Genomic DNA, 12,387 nt, shown 5'->3' with positions numbered 1-12,387 from the left:
ATATTTAAAATGATATTTTTTAGTTTTATATATATTTTTTAAATATATAGTTTTTTTTTAATCTGTGTATGTAGAATCGTTTACCACAAAGAGATTTATTATAGATGGAAACTTATTTCTGGATGCGATTAATTGTGATTAAATACAAATTAACTATGGACAAATGCGATTAATCATGATAAAATATTGTAATTGATTGATAGCCCTACTATATATGTGTGTAACGGAGTTATATATATTTATAGTTATATTATTCTACAAAATCTAATTAATATATAATATAATTAATATAAATTAAATATAAATAATATAATTAATGTATTTATTAATATATTAAAAATACAAATATGTGTGTATATGCATATTTTCTTATCTCAAGCAAATGACAAAAAACTGCAAGTAATTGATATGCCCAACAAAAGTCTATTTTTGACACATGGCCCATTTTCTGAGAAATGCTGAATCACGAACGTGCGGGGATCCGCCGTCAGCGTCGCCTGCCTCTCCATGCAGCTGTCACGATGCTAACGGTGGACGTGTGTTAGCATGTCAACGAGTGTGTTGTTCTCCACATTCAAACTGACATAAGTCCAAATTGGGAATTGTTCAGCCTTTTATATCAGGATTCCAAAATCCTTACTGTGACATTCTCCATGTAGATGTTGATGTTCAGCAGATGTATTGTTTGTTTGTCAGTGCTGCAGTGGTGCGTTCAGGGATTGTGGATGTACACACACACACACACACATATAAACATGTAAGACATTTCAACAAACATTTCTTTCTAAAGTTTACTTTTGGAGCCTACCAAACAGCAAAGCGTTTCCATAAACCGGTATTGTCTCGTTCCAGTTCATTCCATACACTTTTTGTTGGAGCGTTCCCGGCTTTTCAGAAAAGGAACCCCCCCCCCAGAGCCCACCCCGCATTGTGTTTTGCACTGTACATCGCCTGCCTTTGTAGACACGCTGCACAATGCCGGTTTCAGACGCACTGCTTCATTATGTGTGGTCAGCCTATTTCCCTTAGCGGCTTCCACTGGATTCATCGCAGCCAAACTTGAAGATTACAAAAAAAAAAAAAAATGCATTTGAAAGCGACGATGTCATGATTTATTCCACAAAGCTAAAGTTTACATGAAGGTAAGTTCAACTTTTATTGTGTTCCGCCTCGCCTCAGTAGATAATCCAGCATATATTAAATATTGTACATATTTATTGTGAATATTTGTTTGGTATAAATGATGAATCAAACTACAAATGCAACCAAACGGGAACCAAAACACAGTATGTTGTTGAGTGGGGGGTGGGCGACACTGCACATTTTTCCATCGGTTCGATACCGAGTGAATACAGGGCCAGTATTTATGCGATACTAATACGTTTTACTGTGTCAAGATCATTGTTGTTGATCATGAAAACTTTTTGACATTCTAAATACAACATTATTAGAGCCTTGTAGACGTGAAATAACACCCCTATATCGTGGATCACTGCAGGGACGTAAGATGTTTTTTGTTTATTCTTAGCTTAAGAAAGGGTTTGAAACGGAGTGCGATGTATTTGTTTGGTATAAATGATGAATCAAACTACAAATGCAACCAATCGGGAACCAAAACACAGTATGTTGTTGAGTGGGGGGTGGGCGACACTGCACATTTTTCCATCGGTTCGATACCGAGTGAATACAGGGCCAGTATTTATGCCATACTAATACGTTTTACGGTGTCAAAATCATTGTTGTTGATCATGAAAACTTTTTGACATTCTAAATACAACATTATTAGAGCCTCGTAGATGTGAAATAACACCCCTATATCGTGGGACCAGGTTAACTAGTTAGCCTCCAATTTGTTTATTCTTAGCTTAAGGGTTCGAAACAGAGTGCGATTAATCTAAGTTAACATTTTAATCATATGACAGCCCTAGCAAAGACGTACCTTAGTACACCGCCAACGCCCGAGTCTGGTTCTCTTCCGTTTCCGTTCAAGGTCAAGTCATGGGTGACTGGTCCATTCTTGGCCGTTTTCTGTCCGAGGTCCAAAACCACTCGACGGTGATCGGCAAGATCTGGCTCACCATGCTGCTGATCTTCCGCATCCTGCTGGTGGCCCTGGTGGGAGACGCCGTCTACAACGACGAACAGTCAAAGTTCACCTGCAACACCCAGCAGCCCGGATGCAACAACGTCTGCTACGACACGTTTGCGCCCGTTTCGCATCTGCGATTCTGGGTGTTCCAAATCGTGCTGGTGTCCACGCCATCCATTTTCTACATTGTGTTTGTTTTGCATAAAATTGCCAAAGACGAGAAAGTGGACGGTCAACAAGCGGCGGTGCTGAGGCGGAGGCCTTCACGGCAGAGGTCCGGACAGAAGGACGGAATGGAGGCGGTACGGGTAGGGGTGTCTCCTTACTGTCCCCAGTTCAGGGAGGACTGGGACGAGAGCGAACGAGCGCAGCAAAGTTTCCTCAAGGAGGCTCGAGCTGATCTGGGAGAAGACCCCACTCGGCAGTCCGACCAGGTTCTGCTCATTTATATCCTTCACGTGTTACTTCGATCCGTCATGGAGATCACCTTCCTGGTGGGCCAGTACTTGTTATTCGGGTTCGAGGTTCCTCACCTGTACCGCTGTGAAACCTACCCTTGCCCGACTCGCACGGACTGTTTTGTATCCCGTGCCACAGAGAAAACCATTTTCCTCAACTTCATGTTCAGCATCAGCCTGGGATGCTTCGTGCTCAACATCGCCGAGCTCCACTACCTGGGCTGGGTCTACATTTTCCGTGTGCTCTGCTCGGCTTGCTCCACGTGTTGCGGTCAGGAGACGGAATCGGTGAAGATGTACCCCAAGCAAAACCCGCTCCTGCTGCAACTCAGGCATTCTCTCAGAGGTCAGCTGGTTCTGCAGACCCGATCGGCCGTGGCCGAGAAGACCGGAGGGGTTCTTTCGCACGCTCCGGCTATCTCCTTTGAGACGGACTCCACGGTGGAATGCACCTCCAAGAGGAGTCCGGAGAACTTGGACAAGGTGAAGGTCAAGTTGGCCAGACTGGGACGTACCAAGAAGTCTTGGCTGTGAGATCCATAAGGTACATGATCTGGAGTATTACTTTTACAATACAATACAGTTTTTCCCGCCTTGTACTTTTCATTTTTTTCAGCCAACGGTTCCTCAGTAACTACTTTACTTAGTTTACATACAGTGGTACCTTGGTTTTCATTATTAATCTGTTAAGAGTTAAGAGTCCATCTGAAAATCAGTCAAGGTCAATTCAATGGCGCTCAAGGGAAATAGAACATTGATATAAAACCTCCTGCGGATTTTATTTTACTACGATAAATGGGTTACTGTAATACTGCAAATAATATAACACAATATAATATAATCTCCTTTGAGACGGACTCCACGGTGGAATGCACCTCCAAGAGGAGTCCGGAGAACTTGGACAAGGTGAAGGTCAAGTTGGCCAGACTGGGACGTACGAAGAAGTCTTGGCTGTGAGATCGATAAGTACCGTGGTAATAAAGATACACGATCTGGTGCTGAGTATTACTTTTACAATACAATACAGTTTTTCCCGCCTTGTACTTTTCATTTTTTTCATGTTTTTTGGACTCCAATATGTCGCATTCCTGCTGTTAGCAACAAAACACTTTACAGTAAGGTACACAAAATAGTACTTAATGAGGAACAAACCCAGCCAACGGTTCCTCGGTAACTACTTTACTTAGTTTACATACAGTGGTACCTTGGTTTTCATTATTAATCTATTCCAAAGAGTCCATCTGAAAATCAGTCAAGGTCAATTCAATGGCGCTCAAGGGAAATTGAACATTGATTTTATTTTACTACGATAAATGGGTTACTGTAATACTGTAAATAATATAACACAATATAATATAATCTCCTTTGAGACGGACTCCACGGTGGAATGCACCTCCAAGAGGAGTCCGGAGAACTTGGACAAGGTGAAGGTCAAGTTGGCCAGACTGGGACGTACGAAGAAGTCTTGGCTGTGAGATCGATAAGTACCGTGGTAATAAAGGTACACGATCTGGTGCTGAGTATTACTTTTACAATACAATACAGTTTTTCCCGCCTTGTACTTTGAATTTTTTTCATGTTTTTTGGATTCCAATATGTCGCATTCCTGCTGTTAGCACACAAAACACTTTACAGTAAGGTACACAAAATAGTACTTAATGAGGAACAAACCCAGCCAACGGTTCCTCGGTAACTACTTTACTTAGTTTACATACAGTGGTACCTTGGTTTTCATTATTAATCTGTTCCAAAGAGTCCATCTGAAAATCAGTCAAGGTCAATTCAATGGCGCTCAAGGGAAATAGAACATTGATATAAAACCTCCTGCGGATTTTATTTTACTACGATAAATGGGTTACTGTAATACTGTAAATAATATAACACAATATAATATAATCTCCTTTGAGACGGACTCCACGGTGGAATGCACCTCCAAGAGGAGTCCGGAGAACTTGGACAAGGTGAAGGTCAAGTTGGCCAGACTGGGACGTACCAAGAAGTCTTGGCTGTGAGATCGATAAGGTACATGATCTGGTGCTGAGTATTACTTTTACAATACAATACAGTTTTTCCCGCCTTGTACTTTTCATTTTTTTCAGCCAACGGTTCCTCAGTAACTACTTTACTTAGTTTACATACAGTGGTACCTTGGTTTTCATTATTAATCTGTTCCAAAGAGTCCATCTGAAAATCAGTCAAGGTCAATTCAATGGCGCTCAAGGGAAATAGAACATTGATATAAAACCGCCTGCGGATTTTATTTTACTACGATAAATGGGTTACTGTAATACTGTAAATAATATAACACAATATAATATAATCTCCTTTGAGACGGACTCCACGGTGGAATGCAACTCCAAGAGGAGTCCGGAGAACTTGGACAAGGTGAAGGTCAAGTTGGCCAGACTGGGACGTACGAAGAAGTCTTGGCTGTGATATCAACAAGTACCGTGGTAATATAGGTACACGATCTGGTGCTGAGTATTACTTTTACAATACAATACAGTTTGTCCCACCTTGTACTTTGAATTTTTTTCATGTTTTTTGGATTCCAATATGTCGCATTCCTGCTGTTAGCAACAAAACACTTTACAGTAAGGTACACAAAATAGTACTTAATGAGGAACAAACCCAGCCAACGGTTCCTCGGTAACTACTTTACTTAGTTTACATACAGTGGTACCTTGGTTTTCATTATTAATCTATTCCAAAGAGTCCATCTGAAAATCAGTCAAGGTCAATTCAATGGCGCTCAAGGGAAATAGAAAATTGATTTTATTTTACTATGATAAATCGGTTACTGTAATACTGTAAATAATATAACACAATATAATATACGTAATCTCCTTTGAGACGGACTCCACGGTGGAATGCACCTCCAAGAGGAGTCTGGAGAACTTGGACAAGGTGAAGGTCAAGTTGGCCAGACTGGGACGTACCAAGAAGTCTTGGCTGTGAGATCGATAAGGTACATGATCTGGTGCTGAGTATTACTTTTACAATACAATACAGTTTTTCCCGCCTTGTACTTTTCATTTTCATTGCCATACAATCATGTTTTTTGGATTACAACAACAAAACACTTTACAGTAAGGTACACAAAATAGTACTTAATGAGGAACAAACCCAGCCAACGGTTCCTCGGTAACTACTTTACTTAGTTTACATACAGTGGTACCTTGGTTTTCATTATTAATCTGTTCCAAAGAGTCCATCTGAAAATCAGTCAAGGTCAATTCAATGACGCTCAAGGGAAATAGAACATTGACATAAAACCGCCTGCAGATTTTATTTTACTATGATAAATCGGTTACTGTAATACTGTAAATAATACAACAGGTACAGCATGCGTGTAGTACATACATTGTACCGCGATTTTTACATGTTTTTGTCTTGGCGCTTCACTGATTATTGGGATTTTGCAGTTTGTTTAGCGGTCCTTGAACTCACCATAGTTGTGTGCTGAGATGCAAAAGCTTGTTTGGCTAGTCATGGATCATGTGATCATGTGATCATGTGATCATCTTCCATGATCATTCATTCGTGGCGAGTACCCATACGTTTTATACTTGAAATGTGTTTATTTAATACGTGTGTGAGGCGCATTCAGTTTCTTGTGTTTTTTTTTCTCCAAAAACGGGAATCTTCTGTAATAACTTTTGGTTTTTGCATCTTGGTGTAAATAAAACATGAAATATGTTGTGTTTTTCTTATGTCTGCCAGGGACACGAAGGCTCCCGATGACCAAAATTGCTGCGTGATAATAATTGTATTGAATGAATGGTTATGACTCTTATGTACTTTGTATTGAATGTGCTCAACTGCAACTTCACTTTTTCACCTGTAGGTGGTTGTCTAAGCTCAATGGTGCTGAGAAAGCCAGCAATTACCAGTTTCTAAATACACCCAAAAATATGGAGGACTAAAACTGCCAAAATAATAAATACATAAATAAATAAGTAAATAAATAAAAGTGAAAATAAAAACAAAAATCAAAAAAAAATATCAAAAAATTAAATACACAAAAATAAATAGAAATAGAAATAAAAACAAAAATAAAAAAATATATACATAGGCGAACAGTTCAACCCAAGACACACTTAGGACCGCCCCCTCATTTGAATAGTTTTTCCTTCTGCATTTCAAGCTGACATTGTCTGCTGCATGAAATAAATACATATGAGAGCAGAGTGCTTTTATTTATTTATTGATATGTAATTCTATTTATATATTTATTTTTGTATTTATTTTTAATTTTTGAATCTTGTTTTTTATTTTTGTATTTATTTTTGCTTTTATTTATTTATGTGTATATTTTTTTATTTTTGTTTTTATTTCCATTTATATTAATTTTTATGTATTTAATTTTTTGATTTTTTTTTCATTTTTGTTTTTATTTTCACTTTTATTTATTTATTATTTTGGCAGTTTTGGTCCTCCGTACAAAAATGCCACACTACATACAGTACCATATAGTACCATACAGTACCATACAGTACCATATTGTAGATGTTCATGATCATCTTGTCCACAATAATAATACCAACGAGGCTTTCCTTTACATGTAAAATGGACGCCACGGGAGCCCTCTTTCCTTTCTCTGCCGTCACCATTTTGGCTCTGCTCCACCCGAATCCCCCCATTTTTATGTCCTCTTCACCTCTCTTAAACCAGGGGTGTCAAAGTCAAGCCATGGAGGGCTGAGACATTACAGTTTGACACCGCTGTCCTAAACTAAATTTAACCCAAAACAACCAATGTGCTAAAATGTTCCCTATTGAGCTTTGATCGCCTGAAGACAGCTGGGATAGGCTCCAGCACAGCTGCAACCCTTGTGAGGATAAGTGGTAGAAAATGAATGAATGAAAACAAAGTAGTATTCTTTTCAAAATTAGGTTATAGGAAAAATTAAGCAGAAATTCCTAGTTGGGGGAAAGAATTTTATTTTAATGTAATTTATTTTATTTTATTTTAATGTAATTTATTTTAATCTATTTTATTTTATTTTAATGTAATTTATTTTAATCTATTTTATTTTATTGTAATTTATTTTATTTTAATCTATTTTATTGTAATTTATTTTATTTTAATGTATTTTATTTTATTTTAATGTATTTTAATTTAATTTAATTTAATTTAATTATTATTTTATTGTAATTTATTTTATTTTATTGTAATTTATTTTATGTTATTGTAATTTATTTTATTTTAATGTAATTTATTTTATTTTAATCTATTTTAATTTAATTTAATTTAATTTAATTTAATTTAATTTAATTTAATTTAATTTAATTTAATTTAATTTAATTTCATGTAATGTAATGTAATGTAATGTAATGTAATGTAATGTAATTTAATTATTATTTTATTGTAATTTATTTTATTTTATTTTATTTTAATTTAATTTAATTTAATTTAATTTAATTTAATTTAATTTAATTTAATTTAATTTAATTTAATTTAATTTCCTGTCCAGAAATTGGGGCAGATAGTATTGTTGATCTAAATGAAAGAATTCATAGATAAAAGTGGCATTAACATTAGTTACACAAGAGTATAGTCACAAGTATAATCCTACAGTCCTACTACTATCCATCTTTGCCCAAATACTGCTTAAAGTTAAAGAACGGTAGAACAGATGCGGTGGTCTTTGGTTATGTGTTCACGATGTCATTTCCTTCCACGCTTCCAACGTTTTATCAACAAATGTTGATTAAAGCTGATTATTTTGTCCGGCGTGTACGCAAACTTAAGTAAGGAAAGGTCAGGTCATCAGCGCGTCTCCACTATCACTCTTTGTGTTGACCTATTGATCATAAAAACAGTGCCTAGATTGTCCTATCTGATTTCAATCAAAAGGATGCATTCAAAGATCCCAATTGGTGTTAGTTGGCGAGTAGTTTGCGAGGAAGCGACAGCGGTCGCGATGCCGGTAATGCGAATGCGAAAGAGTGTCAAAGTTGATGACAGAGTCAATGTTTGACATTTAACTCGCTAAATAACCAAACAATCCCGAGCCATCCTCACCGCATGGGATTCCTGCTTGGGAAGAGGAAGTCAAATACTAAACAGTTTATCTTTTAGCTCAGGGGTGGGCAAACTACAGCCCGGGGGCCACATGCGGCACACTAAGCGTTTGAATCCGGCCCGCCAGTTGCTTTCTAACTTTTAACATACATGCTGGCAACATGACTTGCAAGTTGGATGTCTTATTCAGTCCAAAAAATAAATTATAATAAAAATAAAAATAATAATAATTATTATTTTTTTAATGTAAAATTCAAGTTTGTTGTTTGATGTGGTCTGGTGTTTAAAGCGTTTGAATCCGGCCCGCCAGTTGCCTTCTAACTTTTAACATACGTACATGCTGGCAACATGACTTGCAAGTCGGATGTCTTATTCAGTAAAAAAAAATAATAATTAAAAAAAATAATAATAATAATAATAAAAATGTAAAATTAAAGTTTGTAGTTTGATGTGGTCTGATGTTTAAAATGCTCTGGAAAAAAGGGATATATGGAACATATTTAAAACATATAGCTAATAATCTGACACGTTTACAGATAAAATTATACAAATAAGTAAATAAATAAAATAAATAATAAATATATAAAAATATAATATAATTGATAGGTAATGTAATTAATAATATAATTATAATATATATAATAAATTATATATATATAATGTGTAGATTAAATATAATATATAATATAATATAATAAATAAAATTAGACAAATAATTTAATTCAAGGTGGACTGTTAGAATTATAAGCAAATACAAATAGGTAATGTAATTAATAATATAATTATAATATATATAATAAATTATATATATATAATGTGTAGATTAAATATAATATATAATATAATATAATCAATAAAATTAGACAAATAATTTAATTCAAGGTGGACTGTTAGAATTATAAGCAAATACAAATATATATATATATACAAATATACATATATACAAATAAATTAAATAAAGAAATAATAAATATATAAAATATAATATATTAAATATAATAATAAAATTAATATATATAATTTAATTAATCATTATAATATATAATAAATAAATAAAATTAGACAAATAATTAAAGGTGGACTGTTATAATTATAAGCGTGAAATAGTGTGTGTTATAAAATATATATTCTGGCCCCCCCGCACAGTTTTGTTAACTCAGTGCGGCCCACGAGTCCAAAAGTTTGCCCACCCCTGTTTTAGCTTATCTTTAAAAAAAAAAAAAAAAAGTTCCATGTCTATCTGATTCCCTAAGTGATTTATTTGAAGTATTTTTTTACAGAATGTCTCGCCAACCAGTAACGATAGAACCGTAGCTCCACCGTTAAATTAAAAGTTAATAAAAGTTACTGGTCAATAATGCTAACATGAACGTCAACACCGCCAAAGCCGATATTGTATCATATTTCAGTAAGTATTGGTTACTTTTGGATCGTTTTTGTTTGACTGCAAGATAAAAGTACGACGCTGTACATGTAAAATATACAGTACACACCTGTCATAGGATGCCAATGGTGTGCATAAGCACAAGCGGCTAGTCTCACGGAGCTGCTTTGACAGCTGTAGACTGTGTGCTTTGTTGTTTCAAGAGGTACTCCAAATGTCATCCGGCGGTGCTGCACGGGAATTTGGTGCCGGTGCTTTGACATGTTCGGGATGCTTCTGGTGACAAACACTTCTGATATGCTGGTATTAACAATAATTAACATTATTTTCTACATAATATTACAATCAATTTTGACTGTCCATTGTTGTTTTTAGGCCACTAATGTGATAGATAAAGCGATTTCCTGTTGCTCAAGGGTGAAAGACAGTGTTGACGTTTGACCTCCTGTCATGTGACTTTTGCCTGTTCTTTTGTCACCGGCAAAGACGCCCTGCGGTTAATATGTTAACTATTCGGGGGTGATGCAGTAACTATCACAGTTCATTATTTCCAGATAAAACTAAACCACATTAAGTGATTTCATTTGAAATTCAACTTGGCAACAAGAAGTTCCCGGCAGCTTATATTTTTGTATTTTTTAAAATACATTTTTGTATTTTTTAAAATACATTTTTATTTGTATATATATTGTTTAAAATAATTGAATTTTTTTTATACATTTGTTTTTATTTTTTAAATAAGTTTTTACAAATTTTATTTTTTATTTTTTTTATTTTATTTTATTTTTTTTCAAAATTTTTTTGATTTGAACATGCATCAGATTCCAATTGAATGCATCCCATAATCAGTTCCCAGTTCCACATGTCCAAAAGGAGTAGGAAGAAGCAAAGCTTATTAAATCCTACCCCTCCATCTGGTACTTTTACAATCACTAACTGTTATATTTGTTCACTTCCTGCTTTCCTAATATGATTGAAGCTATTTATTTCTTTAATTAATTTTTGTATTTTTTAAAATACATTTTTTATTTTTATATATATTGTTTAAAATAATTGAAAAAAAATTAAATACATTTGTTTTTATTTTTAAAATAATTTTTACAAATTTTAATTTTAATTTTTTTCATTTGAACATGCATCAGATTCCAATTGAGTGCATCCCATAATCAGTTCCCAGTTCCACATGTCCAAAAGGAGTAGGAAGAAGCAAAGCTTATTAAATCCTACCCCTCCATCTGGTACTTTTACAATCACTAACTGTTATATTTGTTCACTTCCTGCTTTCCTAATATGATTGAAGCTATTTATTTCTTTAATTAATTTTTGTATTTTTTAAAATACATTTTTTATTTTTATATATATTGTTTAAAATAATTGATTTTTTTTTAAATACATTTGTTTTTATTTTTTAAATAATTTTTTACAAATTTTAATTTAATTTTTTTTTCATTTGAACATGCATCAGATTCCAATTGAGTGCATCCCATAATCAGTTCCCAGTTCCACATGTCCAAAAGGAGTAGGAAGAAGCAAAGCTTATTAAATCCTACCCCTCCATCTGGTACTTTTACAATCACTAACTGTTACATTTGTTCACTTCCTGCTTTCCTAATATGATTGAAGCTATTTATTTCTTTAATTTTTGTATTTTTTTAAATACATTTTTTATTTTTTATACATGTTGTTTGAAATAAAAAAAATTAAATACATTTTTCTAATAATTTGTTTTTATTTTTAAAATAATTTTTACAAATTTTAATTTTAATTTTTTTTAATTTGAACATGCATCAGATTCCAATTGAGTGCATCCCATAATCAGTTCCCAGTTCCACATGTCCAAAAGGAGTAGGAAGAAGCAAAGCTTATTAAATCCTACCCCTCCATCTGGTACTTTTACAATCACTAACTGTTACATTTGTTCACTTCCTGCTTTCCGTAATACAGTTTAAGGTTTTTTTTTGTTTTTTTTTTTTATTTGTATTTTTTTTTTTTTGGTCCCGTACCAAAGTACTGGGTGATATGAGCATCCAATGCCATAATGTGTACCATAGTGCGTGTCAATATAGTGATATATATAGCACATCATGACTGGTTCAAAACTCTAAATTCTTAATATATCATTAATAATGAATTAATTTTATTTTTAAATTAAAAAATGAGCTAAGGGCCACACACGGACTGCACTTTGGACACCCCCGCTGCACGCAGATGCATCCGACGTCCTTTTTTTTTTTTTCAAGCGGTAGCTGCGGGACGCCAACTAGCAACAAGCTGCTTCTTGAATGAACTGTGACAAGGTGTTGTTCTTCGGTCCCCCCCACCCCTCACCCCTCCCTCTGTCGTCTGTCTTCCGGGAACGCTAATAGGCTCCATGCAGAGTAATGTGACCAATTGAATCATCCTCGGCCCGGAGCTGCCAGTTGCAGATC

General features: G+C 34.6%; 1 protein-coding gene across 2 annotated transcripts; it reads left to right on the top strand.

The window, feature by feature from the left end:
- The first annotated feature begins 984 nt into the window (after positions 1–984).
- On the top strand, positions 985–3,578 carry LOC131134843 (gap junction delta-2 protein). Of its 2 annotated transcripts, XM_058080502.1 has the most exons (3): positions 985–1,142; positions 1,991–3,091; positions 3,400–3,578. In XM_058080502.1, exon 2 carries the CDS (start codon positions 1,999–2,001, stop codon positions 3,079–3,081), a length of 1,083 nt encoding a protein of 360 aa, XP_057936485.1. In that variant the 5' UTR covers positions 985–1,142; positions 1,991–1,998; the 3' UTR covers positions 3,082–3,091; positions 3,400–3,578. The 2 variants fall into 2 exon arrangements, with proteins under 2 accessions (XP_057936485.1, XP_057936484.1); XM_058080501.1 differs by having other exon boundaries at positions 1,991–3,578.
- The last annotated feature ends 8,809 nt before the right edge of the window (positions 3,579–12,387 follow it).

The sequence above is a fragment of the Doryrhamphus excisus genome, chromosome 8 (genome assembly GCF_030265055.1).
Source record: "Doryrhamphus excisus isolate RoL2022-K1 chromosome 8, RoL_Dexc_1.0, whole genome shotgun sequence".
Lineage (NCBI taxonomy): Eukaryota > Metazoa > Chordata > Actinopteri > Syngnathiformes > Syngnathidae > Doryrhamphus > Doryrhamphus excisus.
The sequence above is the reverse complement of the archived record's forward strand: the minus strand, read 5'-3'. Positions and strand labels throughout refer to the sequence as shown.

What these genes read in the sequence shown, in the direction of transcription:
- LOC131134843 (XM_058080502.1), top strand. Translation starts at nt 1,999, where the DNA reads ATGGGTGACTGGTCCATTCTTGGCCGTTTTCTGTCCGAGGTCCAAAAC.